The 24583-nt window shown below is 50.9% G+C and overlaps 1 protein-coding gene across 1 annotated transcript; it reads right to left on the bottom strand.

Moving 5' to 3' along the window:
* Positions 1–2144: 2144 nt before the first annotated feature.
* On the bottom strand, positions 2145–24583 carry LOC104478087 (eosinophil peroxidase-like). Its single transcript, XM_086763349.1, has 13 exons — positions 22816–24583; positions 20829–20922; positions 19834–20009; positions 18295–18418; positions 16711–16840; positions 15524–15730; positions 14242–14557; positions 11450–11610; positions 9176–9422; positions 8613–8783; positions 5209–5446; positions 3304–3527; positions 2145–2239 (listed from the first exon to the last, which is right to left on the bottom strand). Exons 1-13 carry the CDS (start codon positions 22946–22948, stop codon positions 2217–2219), a joined length of 2244 nt encoding a protein of 747 aa, XP_086619475.1. The 5' UTR covers positions 22949–24583; the 3' UTR covers positions 2145–2216.

A 24583-nucleotide genomic window follows, 5' to 3' on the forward strand; every position in this document is an offset into this window, starting at 1 on the left:
GGATCCCGCTCAGCCGACCGCTGCCGACTGAACCAGACACGTGGTTTTCCAGAGAGGAGCTTAAGACTGGGCCTAGTCTTTTACTTGCTGTACAGTGATTTTTATTTCATTCATTTGTAAAAGCTTTCAGTAATGTAACACTTCAGACAGAAAGGTAGTGACATTTTATTGTCTGTTGTCCTAAAAAAATGTTCAGAGCTGTGCAAGACTTGGTTAGGTGCTGGATGCTTTGTGACTCTCTAAAGGTGCAATCAAAATAAATTTTTTACTTCCCATCCTGAGTGGATGTCAAATCTGGAGGTTGGCGTGCTTGCATTTCCTTATCCTTTGTACCTGCTCAGAAATTCACAAGCTCATGTAAACTTTATCAAAATTTTCCTTATTTCCTTGTTTTGCACAAGAGCATAAACTGTTCAGGCTGTTGCTCATTAGCAATGAGATTTCGGTCTTTGAAGACACTGGAGAAGGGCAGCTGCATCTTGAAGCCTAGAGATGCCTTTATTTAACTCCTGCAGTGAACATGTGTGTGTTTGGGTGTGCTGGGCAGTAATACATAGCATGCACTCATCTGCATTTGGCATCAATTCTGATATGTCAAACGTGTCCAAAACATTCTTTGGCTGTGCTTCAATGATAAACGCATCAGCACAAAAGCAGCTGGTACGTAAAGCGTTAGGGTTAAAAATTAATCATCTAGCTGGGATGATCACTCCCAAGACCACATTAAGTCAATAAATACCAAGCATGTTAAAATCATGTTAAGTTTCCATCTCTCTTTGGCACAAGCAGGAGGGAAGGAGGGGACTGGTGTGGATGTGGTGAACCGCACCACATGAATGAAGCTTCTGGGTGGAGCAGGTGTCTCTCTGATGAGGTCTAAGGAAGACGCTTGATAAAACCTCACAGCTACGGCATCTGCACACATGGTCTGCCGCAGGGGGTTACGCTGGTAAGTCACTGCCGTCTCAGGCCAGTGCCCCATGCTGCCCACCCATGGGCTGGGGGTCCTGCAGGAGACCTGTGGGGCTGCTGGGGCCCCGGGTGAGTGACGGAGCGTGGGGACCGGGCTGATTCATGAGCCCCCGGCTCACGGGTGTGGGGAAAGGTGGTGGTGACCCTGGGCAGAGGAAGGCAAGACGTCATCCTCTAACACATGGCTGACAGGGCAAAACCAGGCAATATTCAGAAATCAGGAGCTGCAGCTCCCAGCTCATATTTGAACTGAAAAATATATAGGTTGTGTTAAAAACCAGGAGATTATCAGGGCACGGCAAGGATATTAAGCAACACGTCTGGTGTTTGCCTCTGGCTTCTGAGTCCCCAGGCATGTTCCCCTCACACTTTCAAGATCTACAAAGTAAAATCTTGCTTTTCTTGAAAGGAAGGCTAAGAAAAAAACAAAGAAAACACCAACCCCTGCAGACACATCTTTAACTCCCATCTCCCAAAGCTGCCTTGGTTTTCCCCTCTCGTGGCAGAGGTACCTCCCAAGTCTGCTCCACGGAAAGAGGCGGGAGACAGTGCCTTCTCCTGAGTGTGCTTCCAGCAGCCCTCAAACCCCAGGACCGCCACTTCCCTGGGCAGGATGGCCACAGGCTCGGGGATGAATGCCTCCACCTGGTTTGGAATATGAAAAGTTGATTATAAGATGCTCACAGGAAGGGTTTGGCTGGAGAGAACTTCTTGGGGTTATGATCACACAGAAATGTCAGCTGTCCACCGTGTGTCTGTCCACACAGGTGGCACAGTTCTCTGGAGGGAATATGGCACCCATTTCCCCATATATAAGCTTTTCTTCCTCTGAAGAATAAGCAGTCATTCCAACGCCCCAATCTCTTTCTGTGTAGGTTGAAAACTTTGAAAGGATGGTCCAAAACATGTTTTTGACAGTAAAGATAACTGAAACCCAGTGTATGTGAAACTGCCTAAGCCAGAAGTTGGTTTCATTCAGAGTCAGTCTCAGGCTGACTCATTTTGCTCTGCTTTGTGATGCTGAGTGATTTGCACAGATCTGGGATGTCTTTTCATGAAGTTCTTTTATTGCTGGACTCCATCTCATTAGAAAAGGCTTCATGCAAACTAAATAAAGCAAATGACAGCAATCATGCCCAAATGTTTCAGGCAATAAAAGCACACATAGAGTAAAAAAAAAAAAAAAAAATCCATCTCAGTATCTTCCCAAGTTTGGACTTCTGGGGAATCCTCTATGTTCAGCATTAAAAGTCACCAGATGCTTCTTCTACAGGACATAAAAAGCAACGTGTTAAAAAAGAGAAAAGGATGTGCCATGGTTCCCTGTTATCTTCTGTGACTTATTTCCACAGGTTAAGCTGGAAGAGAGGGACCAATAACTCTGGCACTGGTCCCGATTGCTCTAAAGACCTTTGGGGAGCCCTCCTTGACTAAAAGATCCTGCAAGCCTCACTTTTTCTGGTACCATGAACATGGCATTTATGGCTGTACCCTGCCATACGTTCAAGCTGATAATCCCATAGCCCTGCGGAGAAGATAATGAACCATCCTCACGGAAAGCGGCAGCTGACTGCAGACGGAGTTGTTTGGACTCTTAATGCTTGCTGTTAGCTGCAGAGCTGCAGAGATTTGTTCCTTCTCAGAGCCTGGATATTGTAAGGCAGGGCCTGACCGTCAGAGCAAAGGAAAGGTGATGTTTTATTAGGAAAAGGAACGGCCGTAAGGCACTGAAACAGCCCACCTTTCTCAGGGGAAAGCTACTCTTGCCTACATCCACTTCCCAGGGATTTCAGAGCACATTTTGGAAGAAAAGCATTAAACCTCAAGAACTTTACAAATCCTGAAGGCAGCTGAGGGAAATACCGTAAATATAGGCAAAAACTTTTCTAGCACAAGTCAAACTCCACAACCTCTTCCATAAAGTGGGAATCTCTACTTAAGCTCAGAGCTGCTTTTGGTCTGACCAGGGTGTTCTGGCAGCCTGCTCAGAGCTGTGCCAAAGACCGACCAACCATCTAGACAGAAAGACCGGCCTCCTCGACCCAGGCATCACTTCCCATGCAGAAAAGCAAGGGTAACAACAGCGAAAAGCTAAACTGAAAAGTCTGTTCATCAGAAAAATCCCAGAGCACTTAGCTTGGTCTTGCAATGCTGACGCCAGGAAAGCTGAAGGAACTGCTTGCAGTGGACCTGACAAAATGGAGCTGGATACGCGTGCTAGATACGTACCTGGCATGTGTGGTCAGACCTGTTCTAGGCAGCCCTGTTCTAGAGCCTCGGGCTCTGGTTATCTCACGTGTTTGCAGCAGGAGCTCTGTTTGACAATCATACCTTGCTCTGTAACTTCCTCCGTCCCCTTTGACTTCCAGGGTCTGAGGTCAAGCGCTGGGATCTGGCTGCAGCTCACAAAGCCATGAGGATATTTGTTGGACTGGAAGATATGTCTTGGTACTTTCGGGATGTGTGTGTTGTCACATATTATTCGTGACAAGGAGATTTTGGCCAGTGAAGAGCGCTGCTGAGGAGTGAAAACCCCTCTGTTCTCCCACCAAAACCTGTGGGAGAAAGAAGAACACAACAGATTTTTCCTTTCTGGCTTCTTCACATTCAAGACTCCTGCAACATTATTTCCCATTAACACCACTAACACATTACTTTTGCCAAGAACAAATTTAAATTTCTGTTATTTAAATCAAGAGCCCTGACTCACCAGCTGGATCACTTAAATTGCTTTTCTGCCATGGACATATAATAAAGATGTAATTGAATCAAAGCCTTGCCTTGTGTCCCCTGAAATGAAGCACAAGCACCCTCTTTCAAACAGGAAAGTCAGCACATACTGAACACAGACTGCGGTTACATCCACATGATTGCCGTGCTGAAACTAGCCCTATAATTTCTCTGTTTTTAAAAAAGAGGTTCCTACATCCTGCCATAAGAACAGGATTTCTAGATGTGCAGTAGACTGTTTGCCTTTAAGCTCCCCATATAGGTTTTGAGCTCACAGTGAGTCCTTCTAGGCAGAAAAGGTTCCCAGAAACACTGGTCAGGATCCCATTTGCCAGCGATGTTGCTAGCCAGTACAGTGGCCTTGCTTCAGAAACGCAGCCTAAAACGGGGCACGTAACCCACTTCCTTCTGCCCCTGTTGCCCCTGAGCACATTCAAGGAGGAGGAGGACTTTGGGTATGCCAAAAGCACAACATGCTCAAATGAAATTGCCTACCAAGCAAACCCCAACCCACCCATCCCCTGGTGCAAGCGAAGCCCAAACACTGACACATGTCAGACCACAGGGTTCCAAACCAGAACTGGGATGGAAAAGAAAAACAGCGAAAAATCATCCCTCAGACCTCTGAGAAGCGCATGAGACACTGCGGTGGTGCAAAGTTGTGTATTGCAAACTCAGGAGATGGGAAGGTGGGAATACGATTGACTTTTGCAGGGCACAGCAGCCCAGAAAGAGCAGTCCCACTGCTCCAGGGATGGTCAGGGTGTGGTCAGGGATGGTTCCTGCTCCAAGGGGCCAGGGATGTTGCCAGCGCCAGGGAAGCATTCGGCTGAGCTGGGTTTTAACCAAGAGTTTTACTCCTTGCAAAGCCTGAAAGTGTGTTAGTCCTTCAGCAAAATCCCTTGGTCTGCAGGCAAGTTTTCAAATCTACCCGAAGCATGACCCACCACATCAACAAACGCTGAGCATCTCCTGCCAGTGCAAGCCATTTAGGCTGATTAAACCTAACAGCTTTTTTTTTTTCTAATCGATAACTCAATCCCTCTAGATCCTGATTTTCCCACCTTTAGAGCTATACCTGGTTTTCTTGTGAAGGTATTTATATGTTTCCCTTTGCTGGAGTGAGCTACTCTTTGAACACCGAGTAACACGGGCCTCCTTCACACCATTTATCTGACAGAGGAAATGAGCTCAGACATTCACACTGGGTGTGAGCCATCAGCACGGAGGAGGGCAATCCAATTTGCAGGAGTAGTGATGGGCAGTGAATGGGCTGGGGGTGAAAACACTTGGCTGGGAAGGGACCTTAGCCTAGGACCTCAACCGTGATAGATCAAGACAGGGAGTAAGAACGTCACCAGAAATGGAAAATAACATTTGGAAGAGTAAAAAAAAAAACCAAACCCAAAACCAGCTGGAACAGTTTCCAAATCTGCATAAAGAAATCCACATAAACTCCAGCCTCCTTCTGTCCTTTGGGGTTTGTACAGCCAGTTCCTCTCTTACCTGTCCCCATCACGAATGTTCCTGAACTGGGTGCCAATGATACAAGCCATGAGAGGCCCAACTCTGCCTCCGTTCACAAAGGGCTCTGCGAGTGCCCCAATCCAAATGTCAATATTCTTTGGTGTCCCATACAGCTGGATGAACTTCTTGGCTAGACCACGATTCCTCAGCACTTGAGCAAGTGCCTTCAATCCAGAAGGCTGTGAGAGCCCACAGAATCGTCTCCAGGAGCTGTAACCTGTGAGGAGTTGGGGATCAGAGCAGATAGATCAATAATGTTTTTCCCCCTCCTTGAAAGATTTTTTTCCTCTGTTTTCCCAAAGCTGAGGCACAGATAGGGTCCCAATATATTTAAAACCATTTTCTAAGTTTTTCTCTATTTCTGTTAATGCCTTTGACTTCCCACCCCTCCAGAGTCAGTTCATCCTGCCTGGCATTTCAGCGCTGTTTGCGGAAGGGCCGTGTCTCCACAAGCGATCCCTGCCAGTGGGAGTTCCTCTATCACTTTCCAGCGCCATTTTGCTCTCCCACTCAGCGGCAATGCCGGTGCCTGTGCAAAGGCTCCAGAGCCACAGTGTGTCTGAAACAACCTCCTGGTGATGTGATCCAGGGACTCCGGGAGACCCACGCCCTGCTGAAGCAGCAGCAGAGAGCCAGAGGAGCGATGCCAGGGCTTTTCAAATATGCTCAGGGAGCGTACAGGCTCCCATACCTTTAGACAGAGCCACAGGAGAGAGGTCCTCACAAAACTTGTGGATGTTGCCCTCATTGAAAGCGAAGCTGGACAAGATTTTGATGCTACCTCTTTCTGTACAACAGCAACATGGGCCAGTGTTCCACCATCCTCAGTGTAATTTTTTTTTTTCCTGATGTCTAATCTGAATCTACCTCCCTCTGTTTTAAGATGACGATGCAGCATACATCCCTGCTATGAGCGGAATGTCTAAAAACTGGGGAGAATTCAGATCAGCTTATGGCACCTGGATGACACCACCACTAAACAATTCCAGGAGACTGAGAATTTGCTTTATCAGAAAAACAATTAGGAAACTTTTTTGATCTTGCTATACCATCATCACCTTAACAGGTTGTCTAACGTCAAGGAGTACAGTAGCACTTGGAGGTGGGCTGAGACCCAAAGGCTGGGAGCTAAACAGAGCACTGGCCCAGGGTGCCCAGAGAGGTGGTGGATGCCCCATCCCTGGGAACATTCCAGGCCAGGTTGGCCGGGGCTCTGAGCAACCTGATCTGGTTGGAGATGTCCTTGCTCCTGGCAGGGGGGTTGGACTGGATGACCCTTGAAGGTCCCTTCCAACCCAAACCATGCTATGATTCTATGATTCTAAACACAATTTCACACCAGAAATACTTGTCAGTTCCACTGCAGCAGAGCAGCAAAGCTATAAATTCAAGATTTGTGGTTCAGATCAGGTTCTGCACAGTAGTGTTCCTCAACAAAGGATGGAAAAATTGCAGCTTTCTGTTGTGGCAAAGGCAGAGCAATCCTGTGACCTGACTGTCGTGGTTTTGTTAGTGAGGGGGGGCCTAAGGTGGCAGCTTCTGTAGGAAACTGCTAGAAGTCGCTCCCCTTTGTTCAGTGGACTTGGCCGGGCCTAGGGCGGACCTGCTGCTGGCCAAGGCTGAGCCGATTGGTAGCAGAATGTTCCGTGATAACGCCTCTGCGATAACATATTTAAGAAGGGGAAAACAGAAAAAAAAAAAAAGAGAAGAGAAGAGAAGATGTGAAGAAGCTGAGCGGGGGCAGAGGCGCAGAGGGGGAGGCGCAGGCCTCATGGGCCTTGCAGGCCTCACCCTCTGGCCTCTCGCCAGGCAGCTGACTGGGCCCGACTCAGTCCAGCCCGGCTGCAAGAAGTGGAAAGGAGATGAGAAGTGAATAAGATGTAAAAAAGATCCTGAGAGACACCTACCAGCCTGTTGTGAGGAACGGCTGCAGACGCCAAGGTCAGTTCAGAAGGAGGGGGAGGAGTAATGCGGCTCCTGGCCAAGATTCCCCTGCAGCCTGTGGTGATGACCATGGTGGAGCGGGTTGTCCCCCTGCAGCCCATGGAGGTCCACGGAGGAGCAGAGATCCACTTGGAGCCCGTGAAGGACCCCATACTGGGGGAGGTGGATGCCTGAAGGCAGCTGTGGCCCGTGGAGGGCCCGCTGGGACAGCTGTTCTAGAGGGACTGCACCCGAGGAAGAGATGACCCACGCCAGAGCAGTTTCAGGAAGGACTGTGGCGTACGGGTGGGACCCCACAACGGAGCAGGGGAGGAATGCGAGGACTTCTTCCCCCAACCATGAAGCAGTGGCGTGAAACAACGTGTGATGGACTGACCGCAATCCCCATTCCCTCTTCCCCCTCCTGTGCCACTCGGGGGGGGGAAGGTAGTAGAGATAATGTTAAGCTCAGGAAGAGGGAGGGGTGGAGGGAGGTTATCTTGTTCCCTGTCTCATTATCCTGCTGTTTGTAGTAATAAATGAATAGTTTTCCCCAAGTCGAGTCTGTTTTGCCCGTGACGGTAACTTTAAGGATTTCTCCCTGTCCTTATCTCAAACCTCGAGCCGTTTTTCCTTATATTATCTCCCCCTGTTCTCTCGGAAGGTGGGGGGAGCGAGAGAGAGACTGCGTAGTCTGGTCCTGATGGGGGCTGAACTACGACACTGACCATGCACCTGGATGTATTGCAAAGCCTCTGTCTGAGCTTAAAACCTGTCAATTCAGCACGCTTTTCATCACAGTTTCAAAGTGAGTCCTGTTGCATCCCCAGGACGTCACTGACACAGCAGCTCTAGGCACTTACATTGGTCCAAGAACACCATTAGGCAATGATGCACCCATGAGCCGCTGTAAAGTCCTACTGACCATCTGTTTCTCAAGACCATCTTGCAATGCTGTTACACTGCTTTTGCATCTTGCAGAGCCCTGTGAGTGGTTCTGCCACGCTTTTTTTCTGGGATATAGTCTCTACAGAGAAATTAGGATGAGATTTTCCTCGCATATTGTGATGTGCTCTCCCAGTCGTGTGGCTGGGCTGGACCACTACAGACACTTGAAGAGAAGCCACAGGGGACTTCTGGCCCTAACTCCACTCTGCAATCTTGCTGTCCCAGTTTTGCCACTTGAACAGTAATGTGCCAGTTACTGACCACTTGACTCTGGTCTGTGCAATGCCCCATGTTCTCCTGGCTGTGTGCCTCCTCCAGCTCCAGCCGGGCGCTGACTTCATTGCTCAGCTTCCTACCCACTTACCTATGGTTGTACAGAAATTAAGAAATGCTTTGGGAAAGAGTAATTTCAGCCAACCACGTGCTGGAGATGTTTCCCAGTGTTCAATAACAATCAGTGCCTGATTTCCACTTGTTTTCCTCTGGAAGATCTGTTCCAGCAGCCAACTTACCCGGGAGGCCGTGATCTCTGCTACGCTGCATGTTAAGCGAGGCTAAATCAAAGCCAATCCTTTCAACCTGCTCGAACATGTGATCCCGGAGCTCATCCACCAACATCTGCTGCTGTGTCCTCAGCTTGGCCTGGTTAGCCATCAGGCTCAGGAGAAGGGGGTCAATGCCACCTGCAACGGTGACACAGGGACTTGTGAGCAGTGCGCGGTGGCAGGCGGGTGTGCAAGAGGCTCAGGAGAGCTGAACGCAGCTTACTTTTAATCATAAGCTGCTACTACAAGAGAACCAATTTTCCTGCACTTAAAGCATCAAAAAGAAAATACTTTTAATAACATTCTTAGAGACTACAGCAATTAAGCAATCAGACTGCGTGCTTCATCATAAGATGGGCCGCATCTGACTGCAGAGAACAGCTTTGTTGGGAAAACTCTGGTAGAAAAAGCAATTTCATACACTTAATGCAATCTGCTTTTAAGTTTGGCTGAAGCATGAGCTCGTCCAGAGAGGGCAGAAAAGGTGAATGAAATAAACTTACACTGCAGAGGTGCAAGAAAGGCTTTACCTTCTTTCACGATCCTCCAGACAGCAAAGAAGGCAGTTCTGAGTTTAATTTTGGGACCTATGGGTTTGTAATTTTCATTTAAGCGGTCAACAGTTGGGGGAACTGAAGCATGAGCAAAACGAAAAGCCAGGGTGAAGACATTGGATATTCGAGGATCCACAGACTCATTGTAGCCCCGGTAGCGAGGAATCAGCCTCCGGAAACTAGTTCCCAACAGAAGAGGCAGGTAGTCCCTGTAGGTTATAATCTAGGGGGAAACAAGGAAAGTGAGAATTATTGATTGCTTGGCTGTCAGTTTCTTGGGAAGCAAGTTATTGTTCACATCTCAAACTATAGAAGCTGTCGCACTGAAATTCTTTGATGGGACAGAGGGTAATGGTTTTAAACTAGAAGAAGGTAGATTTAGACTGGATAGAAAGAGGAAATTTTTTTACACTGAGGGTGGTGGAGCACTGACCCAGGCTGCCCAGAGAGGTGGTGGATACCCCATCACTGGAAACATTCCAGGCCAGGTTGGATGGGGCTCTGAGCAACCTGATCTGGTTGGAGATGTCCCTACTCCTTGCAGGGGGGTTGGACTGGGTGGGCTTTACAGGTCACTTCCAACCCAAACTGTTCTGTGATTCTATGATTTATGTAAGAGATTCTGCTAGCACAGACGTGGAGCAGAGAGACTCCCCAGGTCTTGTGCTTCTTTCACCTGATCAGACCCTCACTCAGCAACTCCAGCAGCCCAGTGAGGGTCTTTTCTGACACTGTCGAGGAACATTTTTGTTTCTTCAGCTCCTTGGCCTTGGTTCAAAGCCTCTTCTCACTGGGCCACTGTACCATGCCACAGGCAGTGCAGATCCAGGCACAGACACGGGCACTACAGGCCACTGCCTGGGCTCCTGGTTCCTCCAGCCATGCATGGTGGGATCTCTGTAGCAGCACTGAGATTTGCGTGAACATGCACTGATTTGCATGAAAATGCAAAGTGGACATAACTGCTCCAGCAACATTGGGAAGCAGAGACGAAGCTCGTGCCTGACCCACACTCATCCTCTGCCTGTGCACCGGGACCCTCTGCCATTGGTACCGAGGACTTGGCACTCAGGTGTCCTCAGACACGCTCCTGCCTCTCTCAACAGCTTGGCAGGTCAGAGCCTGCCAAGTGCTCCCAGATATTCCCTCTTTGCGCTGTAGGTAGAGGCCATTCCCATCACCGGGTAGAACTGCATTTCCTCCTCCCTCCCTACATGCTTCAGATGACAAAGTCAACACTGTTGGCACAGATGGCATCACCACCCATGGGCAGCTGTGTCAGTCCTCCCACGGCAGGGGTTTCCAACCCTGGTCTCATGTCTCTCTAGGATACTGAGGAAGATGCATGATATAATTTAAAAATAAAATTATTTGTCAGTAGGTAAACTGTCTTAATTGTCTGGAGATTGCAAGAAGATTAAACCGTTGATCTAAACATGATGATGGACACAATGCTTTTAGTGCAATTGTTAGTCTCTCCACATTGGCTTACCCAGCATATTTATTCAACAATATTATAATATTTAAACTGACAGTTTTAAAAACTTAAACCATTTGATATTCCTGCTTTTTTTGTTTTTGTGTTATTGAATCAGCTCAAAAGACAGGCTTCCAACGAGGTATGACTAAGCATCGCTTTTGGAAACCCCATGTTGTCTTCTCTTGCAGAAGCCAGCCACATCTGGCTTTGAAGGTGGTCCTGCTCCAAAATGGAGGCTGGACAAGAGACCCTGAGAAGTCCCTTCCAAGCACAGAAATATTTCTGTGACCCTAAGATCTCATCCAGGGCCAAGTCTGTGGTGCAGCACAGTCCCAAGGGGCTCTGTGCCCCAGAGCGGTAAGGACAGAGGAATGCCACGGCTGGTTGTACCCACCAGCACCTGCAGCTTCTTGAGAGGAGGAGGCTCATGACCCAGAAGGATTTTAATCCAAGTCGCCAATATAATTTTTATCCTGTACCAAACACTGCTTGGAAAAACTTTCCTCTGACTTTTCTGTCCCCATGTTTCTCAAATAAAAATGAGCACTTAAAAGTCCATCAAGCAATTTGGAAATTTAACCATAGAGGGACATCAAAGATTCAGTGAGACCCCTCTGGAAAGAAATTCTTTCTGGTGGAAAGAATTTAGTCATTTGCCCCCCAAAATATTGCACCCTTTGGACACCCACACTAACAAACCCATCACATTAATTTGGTGAGACTGCAAGCCACGGCAGCAGAGTGAGGACATATGACATGGTGGCTGGTACCTGGATCATGGCACCCAGGATCTTTCGTGCCTCCTGGTAGAGCTTCTCTCCATTCCAGTGGGGATTGAGTCTCTTCAGCCCTCTAGCCAGGCGGTTGTGCTCCCGCACAAAGAGCGTGTGCATGCACACCAGCTCCAGCATCTCGTTTGCTCGAGAATCACCTAGGAGTATCACAAGTGAGCGGACGTGTACTGCTGGCAGCCTGCCTACGCTTGGCTGCTTCCCGCTGGAAGGAGGCGAATGCCACACTGGGAACCATGCGGAGAGAAATGCTGAGATCTCTTGATATCTGCATCGTGAAGAAGATGGGCAAGAAACACACAGGAGGAGAAGGAAAACCTGTGAGGGTCAGGGGCCCGAGGGTTGGGGAGCGCCTGTGAAAAGCCAGGTTTCTGCTGAGGCAGCAAAAGCCAAGATGCCACCAGGGTTGCGCTCGACATCACAGAGACATGGGGAAGGTTTTTTTCAAATAAGGACTAGGAGCATTAACTTAAGAAGCTAAATGCAAGTAGGTGTTCTCCAGGCTCCCCTAGCAGAGAGACGGTCACAGCACAAGAGAGGAACAAAAACGGGCAGAGGGGAGTCAGGATGGCCAGGGGAGCTCGGTAGGTGCCAAGGTGTCCTTCAGAGCAGCTGAAACCACAGCCAAAGCAAGATGGCAGTCACAATGAAGCCCTCTGGTGAGTGAAAGTAAGAGCAAAATGAATCACAACTTGAAGGAATAAATCACAAATGGCATCACTGTGAAATATTAAATCCTTCTTCAAACATCTAGGGCAGGAAATCCAAGAGCAAGCAGGTGATGAGAGCATGAAGAGGCACTCAGAGAAAAGTAAATCTGTCGTATTTAGTCCCCTAGTCCCACAGTAAATAGAGGGATTTGCTCTTGCCTTCAGCACAGAGCCCTTTTCATGTACTGTCAAAGGCTGTCTGTAAGAGAGCCTGGAAGAAGAAACAAAAGCAGCACTGTGAGGTTTCCTTGAGCAGAGAGTATTCTCCCCGGGCTCCCAACAGAGCTCCTGTAGGAAACTGCTGGATCCTGTTAGGCAACTGCACATGTAGAATTTCCCCAGTTCTCAGGGACCGGAAAAGTCACAAATAGGACACTGAATTTTCAAAGGAGCTTCCGAGCCAGCCTGGGCTGTTCACTATAAAATCATTGATAGCTATGTACCCAGCTACGGATCAGCAACTGCTCTGGCAGCCGCTGGGCTACAGCGTCCTGGAGGCTGGGAGCCCACCCTGGGAAGCACCCAGCCCACTCTGCTCCTGGCTGGGCACCTGTGTTGGATGACGGCTCCCGCATGGTCCCCACCGGGGAGAGAACTGGGGGAGCAGTGAAGACGGAGCAATGGATGGGACAGATGGACAGGTATGAGAGGCCAAAGGGAACATAAAACACCAAGAGATCTTCTGAGCTGCTGGAGGATGACACCAAGTGGAGCTCTCCTACTGGTCCTACCATCAAATCCCGATGGTATCCAAGGACCATGGGGATGGTTAGATGGTAGACGCCCCATCCTGGGTAACATTCCAGGGCAGGTTGGACAGGCCTGTGAGCAACCTGATCTGGTTGGAGATGTCCCTGCTCCTTGCAGGGGGGTTGGACTGGATGGGCTTTAAAGGTCCCTTCCAAACCAAACCACTCTGTGATTCTATCTTGTCCAGAGGAGCTTGGGTCAGATATGTAGGAGGCCAAGGGAACAGAAATCAGCTCCACAGCAGATGAGATCTGGTGAGCCCTCAAGCTTTCTCTGGCAGCGCCTTGAGCAGCCCAGCGTGGCCAGGGCCAGCAGCAGTTAGCCAGAAGGTCCTGCTGGCCAAAAAAAAAAAAAAAAAAAAAAAAGGACCAGGGAGTGAGAGCCTAATTCAGAAGAATTATCAGAAACAGCCCTCTCGGGGGTCCCACAGGTTTGTGGCAACATCCTGGTCCTCACTGGCAGGAGCCAGGGAGAAGGGAGCAATGCCCAGGGTCTCAGGAGGTCAGGTATTTCAGCCCCATGTGCTGGAGACAGGAGAAGACAGCAAACGGCAGCAGATGGGAAGGTCGTGGCGGCTGTGCAGTGTTTTGGCTGGAGGGGTGGCTGTGAGCAGGACAAATGGAGTTAGTTTAGGTTGAAGAGGTGGTCAAGGGGATACCAAAAGCGCAAGCAGAAGGCTGTCTCAGTGGGCGAAAGGCCTGCGCTGATGTCCTAGTCAGCATGCTGCCAATGCGCTCCCCTACCCTCAGTGGTGAGGAACACATCTTCGAATGTCACCTCAGTCTGCAGCGTTCTCGGTCCAGCTGGGATCTGGGCTGCTCTCACAGTGCAGCAGATGCACCAACGTGCAGCAGCACGGGCTTTTTTTTTTTGTTTTGCGGAGGTTACCCAGCCCAGCACCAACACCCCTCTACCTGTCCCCATGGACGAGAGACAACCACCAAATGACATCTACAGACAAGCTGTCATACAGACAAGCCATGGCCTTCAGGCCAGGCTGCTATTGCTGTGTTCGCTCTGCTCCGTCCAGCAGCCCCACATGGCAGTGCCCCCAGGTCAGCCCCACGCGCTTGCTGGGCTCTGCTCCGAGGCTGCTGAGTGCAGACGGGACAGCGTCACCCCAGGCACACAGCCAGAGGGCCTGGAGAGGGCAGAAACCTTTTCTCCTACCCACAGCCTACCTCCGTCTTTCATGGTGCTTTGCCATGCTCCATTTTCTACTTAAATAAGAAAACTAAGCAATTAAAGAAATGAGCCAGAGCTGGTGCAGTCGTTCACTCTGCATTTCAGGGGCACCAGCACCCAACTTACCGGCAAGAAAGCAAGGGATTTTAGCTCCCTTGCTGACCGTCAGACAGGGGTCTTTCTGCATGCTGTTAAAGGGCATAAATGCCTTCCCCCTATCAGTGAAATTTTGGTTAACAGCCATCAAGCCCAGCTGGTTGGTCCAATCCCTCAGTTTGTTGGCCAAAGGCACCTCACTGCCGTACACCATGCTGCCATCAAGAAAGGAGGTGAGCGCGTTGATCTGGTCTCGAATTGCTCTGCCGCTGGTGCAAGCAGGAGCTGAGCGGAAGAAGGGAAGGCAGTCTCTTGTGTTTTTAATCCGTGGGTCGTTGGGTGGGATCTGCAGAAAGATAGAAGAACTGTTCATCACCACTCCAGGGCTGCAGGGACTGTGATACTACAGCCACAGAAGAGCCAGGCAGAAGCCATTTCAAGACAGTCCCCGTGCTAGATAGTGTGGAGACCAGTCAGAAGTCTCAGACATGAAGGGTCAGATTGACCCTGGCCAAGTCACAAATATGCATGAAAGCCTGGAGATGCCTAAATTTCCATAAAGTCTTATGGATACCTAAACCTTTTCCCCAAAATAGATACATATCGTATTGAACCTTAAAAGCTCAGGGGTTCCTATCTCGTGTTGAAGTCTAGTGTCCACATCCACAGCTGTCATCCAGAACTTGTGATCCCGCCTGCATTCTCAAATGCATGTTGGGCAACTACTCAGTAGTGCTCCATCCCCTCACAGTTTTCCTTGAAAGGAAATAGGGGGACCTGGGAGAGCCAGAGCTGCAGGACATCTTCAAAGCCCTGCGAGCAGGGCTGCAGTGTGGACGTGCATCACTGAGCATTTAGCAGAGCGGAGACCACGCTGTGACTGTTGTGCTAATGCCTTAGCCACTATTGAGAGATGCTCATCACTTCCTCGCCCCGTGCTGAGCATTTAACCATCAAATGGGCATGGATTTGCGGGGGTATTGACACCCATCAGCTCCTGTCTCTGATGCTTTTAGTATAATCCAGGCATCACCTGCGTTGCTGTTGCACACACCTCCAAACCAAAGCCACATCCTTGAGGGAGGTGGGTAAATGGTTGGAAATGGGGGAAAGACGGGCTGTGACTGCACCTGATACCTGGGTACAGTCCTGGGACCCGGCGCTGCCACCTCACACGAGCAGGCTGGCCTCCTTGGGCTGCTCTAGGAGGGTGTCCCTCTGCAGCCAAGGACCGGGAGAAACACCAGCATCTCCTGGTTGGAGTGTAGATACCCTCTCCTCCCCTTCCCTGCAAGAAGGTGGCCGGCTGTACCTTGATGGGAAAGCAAGGGTGCTCCTTGGCACAGCTGGTCCTACAGTCCACCTTGCCACTGAAGGTGACTCTGGCCGGGGTGTCTGGACTGAAATCCAGGTCGTGGTCAATGAACTGGCCCCACTGCATGAACATGAGGGCTCTCTGCTGGTCCATCCTGAGCTGCTCGGGTGGGAAGCGGACAATCTCGTTTGACACTTTTCGAACCTGCGGGGGATGAAGGCGGAACACGTGCATTAGGAAATCGCGTGTACGAATGGGTGCATCGGTGTGTGGGGTTGGCAGGAAACATTCACAAAGCATTAACTCCTCCTACTTCACAGAAGAAAGCCCCAGATCTCCGTCTGAGGTGGAAGGCATTACTGAGGGCTCTCTTTGTTGAGCACGCTTTAGCCAGGCTTCTGAGCCTCTACGCCAAGAGCATCCCTTGATGGACATATGGAAGCAGCTAAGCACGAGCTATACTGAATAGTCTGGGAGAGGGAGGCAAAATATTTTAAAAGACTGCTTTGAAATAGAAGAGTGAAAAAAAAAATCTTCAGGAATTTCTGAAGGTTTTCCCAGTAAATCCCTTCCAGTGGGATACTCTCCCAAATCTCTTGTCTCTTCTCATCCCTTCTCCACCCATCACAAATCCTTCCACCAGCTCTTCCTTCACCTATTACTACAGAAAAAGCAGTCAAAACTCGCTCAAGCCCTGACACTGTGCTGTGGAGCAGAGTTAGGAAGTACAACGAAAACACGAGCATAAGGCACTCAACCCAGAAAGTGTCAGAGCTCCTCATTAGTGCTGTTCTTGCACCAAGCCCAGGTGATCAGGAGCCACCTCACAGTGCTTCCGCTCCGGGTGCCACAAGAGCCACATGAACCCTCACAGATCACCCCACTCACGGACCCACAGACAGAACTTCTCATTGGATATTTTTTATTCTGGGGATTCACTTGTTCATTTTATCCTCTGGCGTATTGCTTTTCAGGAGACAATCAGCTTCCACAAACCAAATCAAAACATGTGAGTAAATTACTTTGGCCTAAATGCAGTTAATTTAAAAGAACACATTGTGTAATTCTTTCTTTATCCCAGTCCTCCTGATCATCACCAGCACTTTGATGCCTGTGACCTATCCAAGCACTCGCAATCCCTAAGCCCTGATACTGCATTTTTGGGCGACTGTTACAAACGTTACCAGTGGAAAGGGGAACCCAGAGAAACGCTTTCCTTCCGTCCACCCATGGGGGACTGAGAATCCATCCTCATACTCTGCTGGCAACCATCTGACCAGGGCTCTGTTTGAAGCTCCTAGCGATGGGTTTCTCCTGTCAGAGTGAACGGAAGAACAGCAAATTATTACTGGCGTCAGGATCCTGGCAGGGCCAAGAGCTCATGGATGTGGAGAGAGACAAGAACCTTGGTATGGGATCACTCAGTGAAGCACAACGGTCGGGGAGCTGCTGCAGCCCCGTGGGTTTGGTGTTGCCAAGCGCTAGCAGTAACCTCACGTTTAATAATAACGACAATAATCACAATAGACACCAAGTCTCACTTCTCCTAGGCAAGAAGTGAGGTTACTGGTGACTCCTTGTGTCACCCAGCCTGAAGAAGGGCCCTCCACTTCAGACCATGCATGGAAAACAAAGATGAGAGCTAAACAGCAGAGAAAAAGGGGGAAGAGACTTATTCCTGTTCATTTTACGGTCTTACCAGTGACCTTTAATAGAAACGGGGTGATTTGGATTGTGAGCATTACTATGCTGTAATTGGATGAGATGGTTATCCTAGTTTGATGAGACTGTTAAAGACTTAATTAGACTAATCACATATTTCATTTTGGAGGGCATGTATAAGATGTGTTCTCTGGTTGCCCATCACACACTGTGGGTGTCACACTGCCTAGGGCCAAGGAACAGAAGGACACAGAGCAGAGGGCACAGCTGAGCCCCCCTTCTCCAGGGCTTCAGGGTCTGGTTCAGGTGTGACGGGCCCATCTTTACCCCAGAGCTCAGATCCCACTCCTGGATGAAGCCACCACTTTCTGAAAATGGAAGGAGGCAGGTAGCTCTCCCCCTGCTTCTTGAAGAGACACCTGAAGGCTAAAGCATCCCCAGGCAGGCAGCCCTGTCTGAACCCCTCCCCGTGCCTGAGGTGCTCCCAGGAGATGCTCTGCCTACCAGGCTCTTGGAAATAGGGGAGGGATGGGGAATGCTCCTATACTGTCCCTTTTAAAACACGCCACTGCTTAGCACAGCTTCCCTTTCATTACACTAGGAAAGCTCTGGAGACACCGAGAAATAGTTTTTATATCCCATGTTAGAGTCATGCCCCTCCATTTGTCCATGCCCGGGACGTGCACAAGGTGCTCTCTGCCAGCCCGTGTGCCCAGATTTCCTCTTAGGCACAACGTGGGGCACAGAGACTACAAGATCATGCCCCTGTATGGCTTTGGGGCAGGAAACACTTCGAGACCCTGTGAAGGGGCAGAGCCAAAGCCAGGAGAAAGCAGAAGGATGCAGCCTGATGACAGAGACTCTGGGCTGGAGGGTCTGTCCCCAACACGGAGCTATCTGCATTTTGGCCAAAGAGCTAGTCCATGTGCAACACCAAGAGCCCTCGAAGCAAGACTGTAATTAAAATCCCCACACATCTAGGAAACAACACTGGGGTGTAAAACCCCAGAGAAGGCGTCCTACATGGATCATCCCTGGGGATGTGAGTCTGATTCCACCGATGGAGGAGCCGTCCCCCCACCCTTCCACTGACACAGCCCCCTCACCTGTTGTTGCACTCGCCAGTGATGGTTCGGTAGCGGAGAGAGGCCTCACAATTTATGTTCTGATCCTGCAGGTCACATCCGCTCACCTTGAAAATCATCCCCAGCTGAGCCGGTGTGAGCACGTCTGCCAGGTAACAACAGAGAATAAACACGCGGGAACGTACTGGTCCTGCTGTGTTTGCAGTGCCTCCCGGGGTCAGGAAAAAAAAAAGTTTTCCTTCTTCTACCCTTGAAATGGTTTCTTATCACAATATCACCTGAAAGAGCACAGGGGGCTCTCGTTTAACATCTTCCTGCCCACAGATGTGCTGAGAGTGTTCTCTAGAGCTGCAGATTGCTTTGTTCTGGGTTTGGTTTTCATTTGCTTTCTGGTTTGGAAAGCGTGAAGCCCAGCTAAGGTGTGGTCACATCACATTTACAATTACACATTTAGCACTGCCGCAGCAGAATGATTTTCTAGCATTAGCGATTCTTTTTCCTTCCTCTTCCCTTTCTTTTTATCTCCACCATAAATCGCTAACAGCTACAGTCATCCTAGTGGTGTGTTACAAGTTTTTTGGTGCCCCCCCGCCCCGTCGCCTCAGGAACCAGCCACCAGTGCATGTCACCACTGTTCAGAACTGCCTGGAGAAGAAATCATCAGGTGGCTGGGCAGCACAAGGGGACGCTGTCTTTGCACTTCCACCGTGCAAATTTCCTTGTGCATGGGAGATGGGTGCCCATGTTCAACCAGCAAAGCCTTCTTGGCTGCTGCTGCTAGCAGACCACGTCCTGAGCCCCTTGGAGGCTTCCCAGCCACTGCTGCCACCAACAGCTTGGGTCACAGGGTGGTGTAAGAAGCCACCGCTGCCTCCCAGGCAGGGCGATGAGAGGTGGCAGCCGGGGGCTCTGGCATGTCTCTGGAGCGGTGCTGGAACATCGCTCCTGGATGGAGATGGAGCTGAGCACACTCAGCTGCCTCCTTCTTCCTGCTCACCCCAAGCCGGAGCGATGCTGGAGCATCCCATGATGCATGTCTTGGCCTGGCAGTGCTTCGTTGTAATGCTGGGGATCCCCAGGAGTTCATCTTTAGGTGGCAGGAGCCCTCCCTGAACTGTTTCTCTTACTGCCCCTAATTTCCCTTCTCCTCTTGGCAAACTGCTCTTGCCAGGAGGCCAGGACTGCCACCTCATGGAGGACATCGCTCCATCAAGACACACACTGTGTTCCTTCACATTGCTCTGTTCTCCTTCTGTTCTGTTCCCGATGCAGAACAACCTGACTTTTGACTACTGCTAGCTGAAGTCTGGCAGAAAAACTTCTTACCTCCAGGCTGAGCTATTGTGAGCCATGTTCTCCGTGTTTGCTCATTCCTTGCTTAAGCAACAGAATATTATCTAGCAAAGTCCTATGAGCTTTGACCCATTGGCACGTTAACTGCCATACTGCAGAAAGAACCAGGGAAGTGCACAAAGTGCTTTCATTAACTGATAAACCTCCAAATAATTTTTAAGATGGAAAAAAAAAAGTGCAGAAAAATAACTCAGCTTAGCTCCCTACCTGTGACATTGAAGTCCCCCCTCACAGCCCTTTGCAGCTTCTCCTTGAGGAGGTTCAGGGTGGTTTCCATGTAATCTGCAGCCCGAACAGCAGCCCGAGTCCCTGCCACCGGCTGTTTGAAATATCCCAGAAGCTCTACTGGGGTCAAGGCATCGTTCTGCAGCTGCTCCTTTATGCTGCAAGGGAGAATAAGACAAAATCTGCAGAACTGAAATGGGACAAAGTCAAGAGTCCTGCAGGTCCACACCTGAGCGCCGGGCACCCCAGCTCTGCTGGCCTGTTACTGGTCTGAACTGAGTCATCAACCTCCCTGCATGGTATCTGGAAGAGACCAGGGCTGCTCCTCTTAAATTTCCCACCTTCACCTGCCAGAAATCTGTCTTCACAACCTTGAGGCAGCCAAACCTCACTCAGCTGTTCTCCAGCTCATCAATATCAGCCGGTGCCGGTCGCTGTACAGAGGTCCCAAATGTCTCCAAGTTACCCTGTTGCTGCTGCAGCCCCGAAGAGCTCTTAGATGAAGGGGTCCCTAGGCCAACGAGGGGTTTCAGAGGATGGTTACGGGCTTGTAGGAAGCTGTACACTCCCAAACCATTACGGCAAAAGCTGGGCTCTCCTCTCAGATCTCACAAGACATCCTCACTGCACCCTGCAACAGTTTGCTCACTCCATAGGAAGGAACCACTAGAAATCAGCAGGAGCCTCTGCTGGCTCCGGTTCTCCTTGGAATGTCCCCCAGGGATGAAATGGAGCTGAGGACTGCTGAGCTGGGAGGAACGGTAGGCACGGATGAGGACAAAGTTATAACCCAACAGACTGGTGTAAAACCAGAATGAAAATGCTGGATTACAGCCCACTGTGCTCCCGGAGGGCCTCACACCCTCGCCTGCTCTGCCAGAGTGAGGAGGAAAGGCTGGTGATGCCACAGGGAAGGGCTGCAGCCCACAGCAGCGCCCAGGCGGGGCACGCAACCTCTGCCAGCAGCCAACTCTCACCGGTCGCGCGTGCGCTTGTAGGCTGCGTCCACGAGCTGCTTGGCCTCTGCCGCGCTGCTCAGGAGGGATGCGTCCGACAGCTCCTCCAGAAAATCTGCACAAGGGAAAGGAAAGGGCAGAGGTGAGCACGCTGCTGCCCACCCGGGAGCATCCTGTGCTGCATCCTGGGGCTCTCTTTGTGCCTCCAGCACCCAGGGATGTTGGCACAGCATGGCTGCTGCTCACTCCAGAGAGCGATGTCAGTACATCAGTACATATTCCTCAGGGGAGGCTGAGGGAGTCACTCCCAGGCATAGAAAGGATATAGAATCACAGAATCACAGAGTGGTTTGGGTGGGAAGGGACCTTCAAAGGCCACCCAGTCCAACCCCCCTGCAAGGAGCAGGGACATCTCCAACCAGATCAGGTTGCTCACAGTCCCATCCAACCTGGCCTGGAATGTTTCCAGGGATGGGGCATCCACCACCCCTCTGGGCACCCTGGGCACTGTTCCACCACCCTCAGCATATATCATTTTTTCCTGATGTCTAATCTGAATCTGCCTCCCTCTATTTTAAAACCATTACCCCTCGTCCCGTCACAACAGGCCCTGCTGAAAGGTTTCTCCCCATTTTTCCTATCAGCCCCCTTTAGGCACTGGGAGGCCACTCTAAGGTCTCCCCGGAGAGAGAGATCTCCTGGAGATCCCCATCAGTGGAGGCTTCAGATAGCCACCATGAGAGATGTAGGTGTCATCCCTCCCGCTGTTTCACAGGAGAGCAGTTGCAATTCTTTCAAGCTATTTTGCAACCCCAATTAATGTGATTCATCTTATCTCTACGCCCCCAGACACAGCTGCCTTCAGAGAGCCCGCACGGATACCGCTGGCTGCCATCACAAGCACTAAGAGCTCTCATCGGCTGTTTTGATCTCATCACTGTCTTTACTCCCCCACTTTTTCTCCCAGGTTAGTTATAGCCACGTTGGCAATACACCTACGGAGAGTTTGGGTCCTTCCCCATGGCACCAACTGGCCCAAGTTCAAATATGCCCCCCTGCACCTCAAGGCAGAAGGATACACAGCCCGATTTCCCACTGCTTTCCCCAGTCTGTCCTGCAACCTCCAGCCACCCTCACTGCTCCCTGTCCTGCTCGGGAAACTCCCAAAAATGAATTGCGTTCCCATTGCTGGCTGCTGGTCACAGAACAGGAGGGGACAGCCCCAGGGGGGCTTTTCTGGGTGAGAGTGTTCTAGGGAAGAGCAAAACGTCAGAAATCAGCACAATGGGGACAAACACCTCGGAGCTCTGCCCAGATTCTTTAAAATATCTTCCCTGATAAACCCAGAGTTCACTTCTTTGACAATCTTCATGATAAAAGTTATTGCCTGGACCACAATTTGAGACAAATGAAAAGTCAGGCATGTGCTTTCCATAAGGATTTTACATTGTAAATTAAAAGGCAGAGGTCTCTGTAATTTTTGGAGCAGTGATTCAGGCCTGGAAAAGAGCCGCGTGACTGCCCCATCCCCAAACTCCGCAGCCCCTAGTAGCTCCAGTTCACCAAGCACCGCAGCAGCTGAAGTGAGATCAAGCGACAGTATCTCATTCCTCACTCTGAGAGCAGGAACCAGCCCCCTGGGGAGGGGAGTTAAGGTTTCAGCCTCCATTAAAAAAATAACACTAATGCAGCAAGGGCTGCCCAGCTCTCCGGGGAGAGGCTGCGCTCGCCGCTTTGCGCTGTGTGGTGGCAGGGAGACGGTTGTGCCGCGGCGATGGAGTGGTTCTGAGAACTGACCTCTCCTTCAACGTGATTTTAAGAAATCATATAGGAAGTTGACTGCTAAAAAACATGAAACAGCCAGGATTGCTGCCACAGTAGACACAAACTGACTGTGCTCCTTCTGACACCTCTTCAGGACTTTGCTGCTTACAGGAAGAATAATTTAGACTTTACTTTGCCTACTCAGAAAAGCTCCTGATTTGCAAAACCTGAGAAAGGACAGTACCGGAAGAAGAAGATACAGATGCCAGGAGCAGGTTGAGGAACACCAGCAACCCAAGGAAGGTTTCTGCCTTCATCCCTGCAAAGAAATGTGAGAAGTGAAGAAAAACCAAGAAGCCGTGGATCTCACCGTGCATGGGAAAGGTCAGTGCCCGCACCGCTGATGGCACGCATCAAGGGAGCTCATGAGGCATCCCCTTCCCAACGCAATGCTCCCTGAGCCATTGTGCTGCCTGGGAGGTCCTTGCCACGGCACGGGGAAAGGGAGCTGCCTCCTGTCCCGGGGAGCGTGGGCTCCGGTGGGAACGCACTGCTTTGGGAGTATGAGTGCAACACAAATGGAGCGGAGGGCAAAACACACCGCCAGCACTGCAGCTTGCCGGGAGCCCGGGCAGTGCCACGGAGCGTGCAGGGAGAGCTGAGGCATGGGGCTGGAAGAGCTGGAGGGGAAGAGATCAGGCAGGGCAGCCTCTACGCAGACATTTGGGGTGGTTTTGCCCAAAGCTGACCTGCTCACCTCCCAAGGCTGCTCCAAAGCAATCAGCTCTATCAGAATCAGCCTAGAGCTGGGGGCTGTGCCACCTGCACATCGCTTAGCACCCACCATGGAGCTGACGGCAAAGGCAGCCCAGTGTCCACCCTAAAATGGTGAGCTAAACCCATTCCCTGTGGAGGAGCCCCCGGAGACAGCAGCAGCGTGGTCCAGCCACATCCTCGCTGTGCTCTGGCTGTGCTTTGAGCGGAGCAGGGCGGGGGAAGCCATCCCACAAGCATTGGGAAGCGCAGATCCCAGCTGGATGCTCCAAACACAGTCCCAGCCCCTCAGTCCCCCACCCACGGCACAGAAGGAAGTGCTCCACGGAAGCAAAAGCGACCGACCAGACTCTCACCTGCGATCTTCTGCTGTCCTCACCACAGCCCCCCTGCGCCTGTGGTTTTTATCTGCAGCGGGGTGTTATCTGCAGCGGGGCGTTATCTGCAGCGGGGCGTTATCCACGGCAGGCACCCCAGCGGGGCTGACCCACAGGGCTGGGGAAATCCCCCACGGGTGCAGGAGGCCAAGGCAGCACATTGCCCACCGCCCACCCCAGCCCCCTCGCAGGGAGGCTCCCGTGCGCCCACCTGGACTCACAGCTCAAGCAGAGCTACCCCAGGTTTTGAGGGGAGATGTAAGGCAGCACTTCGCCATGGTCTGAGAGTCTTGACTCCTGCTGGGGACATCTTGCAGGGACCTCTAAAAGGTCAAAAAAGGCATCTTCATGTCCACCTACGGAGGCAGCAGCTCTGAAGAGTGTCTGCTCTGCGCAGCACTCCCCATATCACCTCCCCAGCCCGCTCTGCCCTGGGTCCCTGCTGTGGTCTGGAAGGGTCCAGGAGCGCTGCTCCTTGTGCACTGCCCTGTGTAGGCAGGAGCAGCAGGAGGAGGCACGCGGATGACAGTTTGAAGAGGCTTCGCCAGCCTCCAGCTGCTGATGTGCAGCACAGGGCTGCTCAGGCAGGGCCTCGCCCTTGCACAGACTGCCGTTGTACGGGGAGCTCATCTGGCAAAGAACCACCTCTTCCCCCGGCCAAAGCCCCTCTCCCTGCCTGAGTGCATGTCCTGGTTTTATTTAGTGAGGGGGGGCTACGGTGGTGGCTTCTGTGAGAAGCTTCTAGAAGTTGTTTCCCCTTTGTTCAGTGGACTCGGCCGGGCCTAGGGCAGACCCATTGCTGGCCAGGGCTGAGCCGACTGGTAGCAGAATGTTCCCTGATAACGCCTCTGCGATAACGTA

Source organism: Chlamydotis macqueenii, chromosome 19 (assembly GCF_036417535.1).
Source record: "Chlamydotis macqueenii isolate bChlMac1 chromosome 19, bChlMac1.mat, whole genome shotgun sequence".
Classification (NCBI taxonomy): domain Eukaryota; kingdom Metazoa; phylum Chordata; class Aves; order Otidiformes; family Otididae; genus Chlamydotis; species Chlamydotis macqueenii.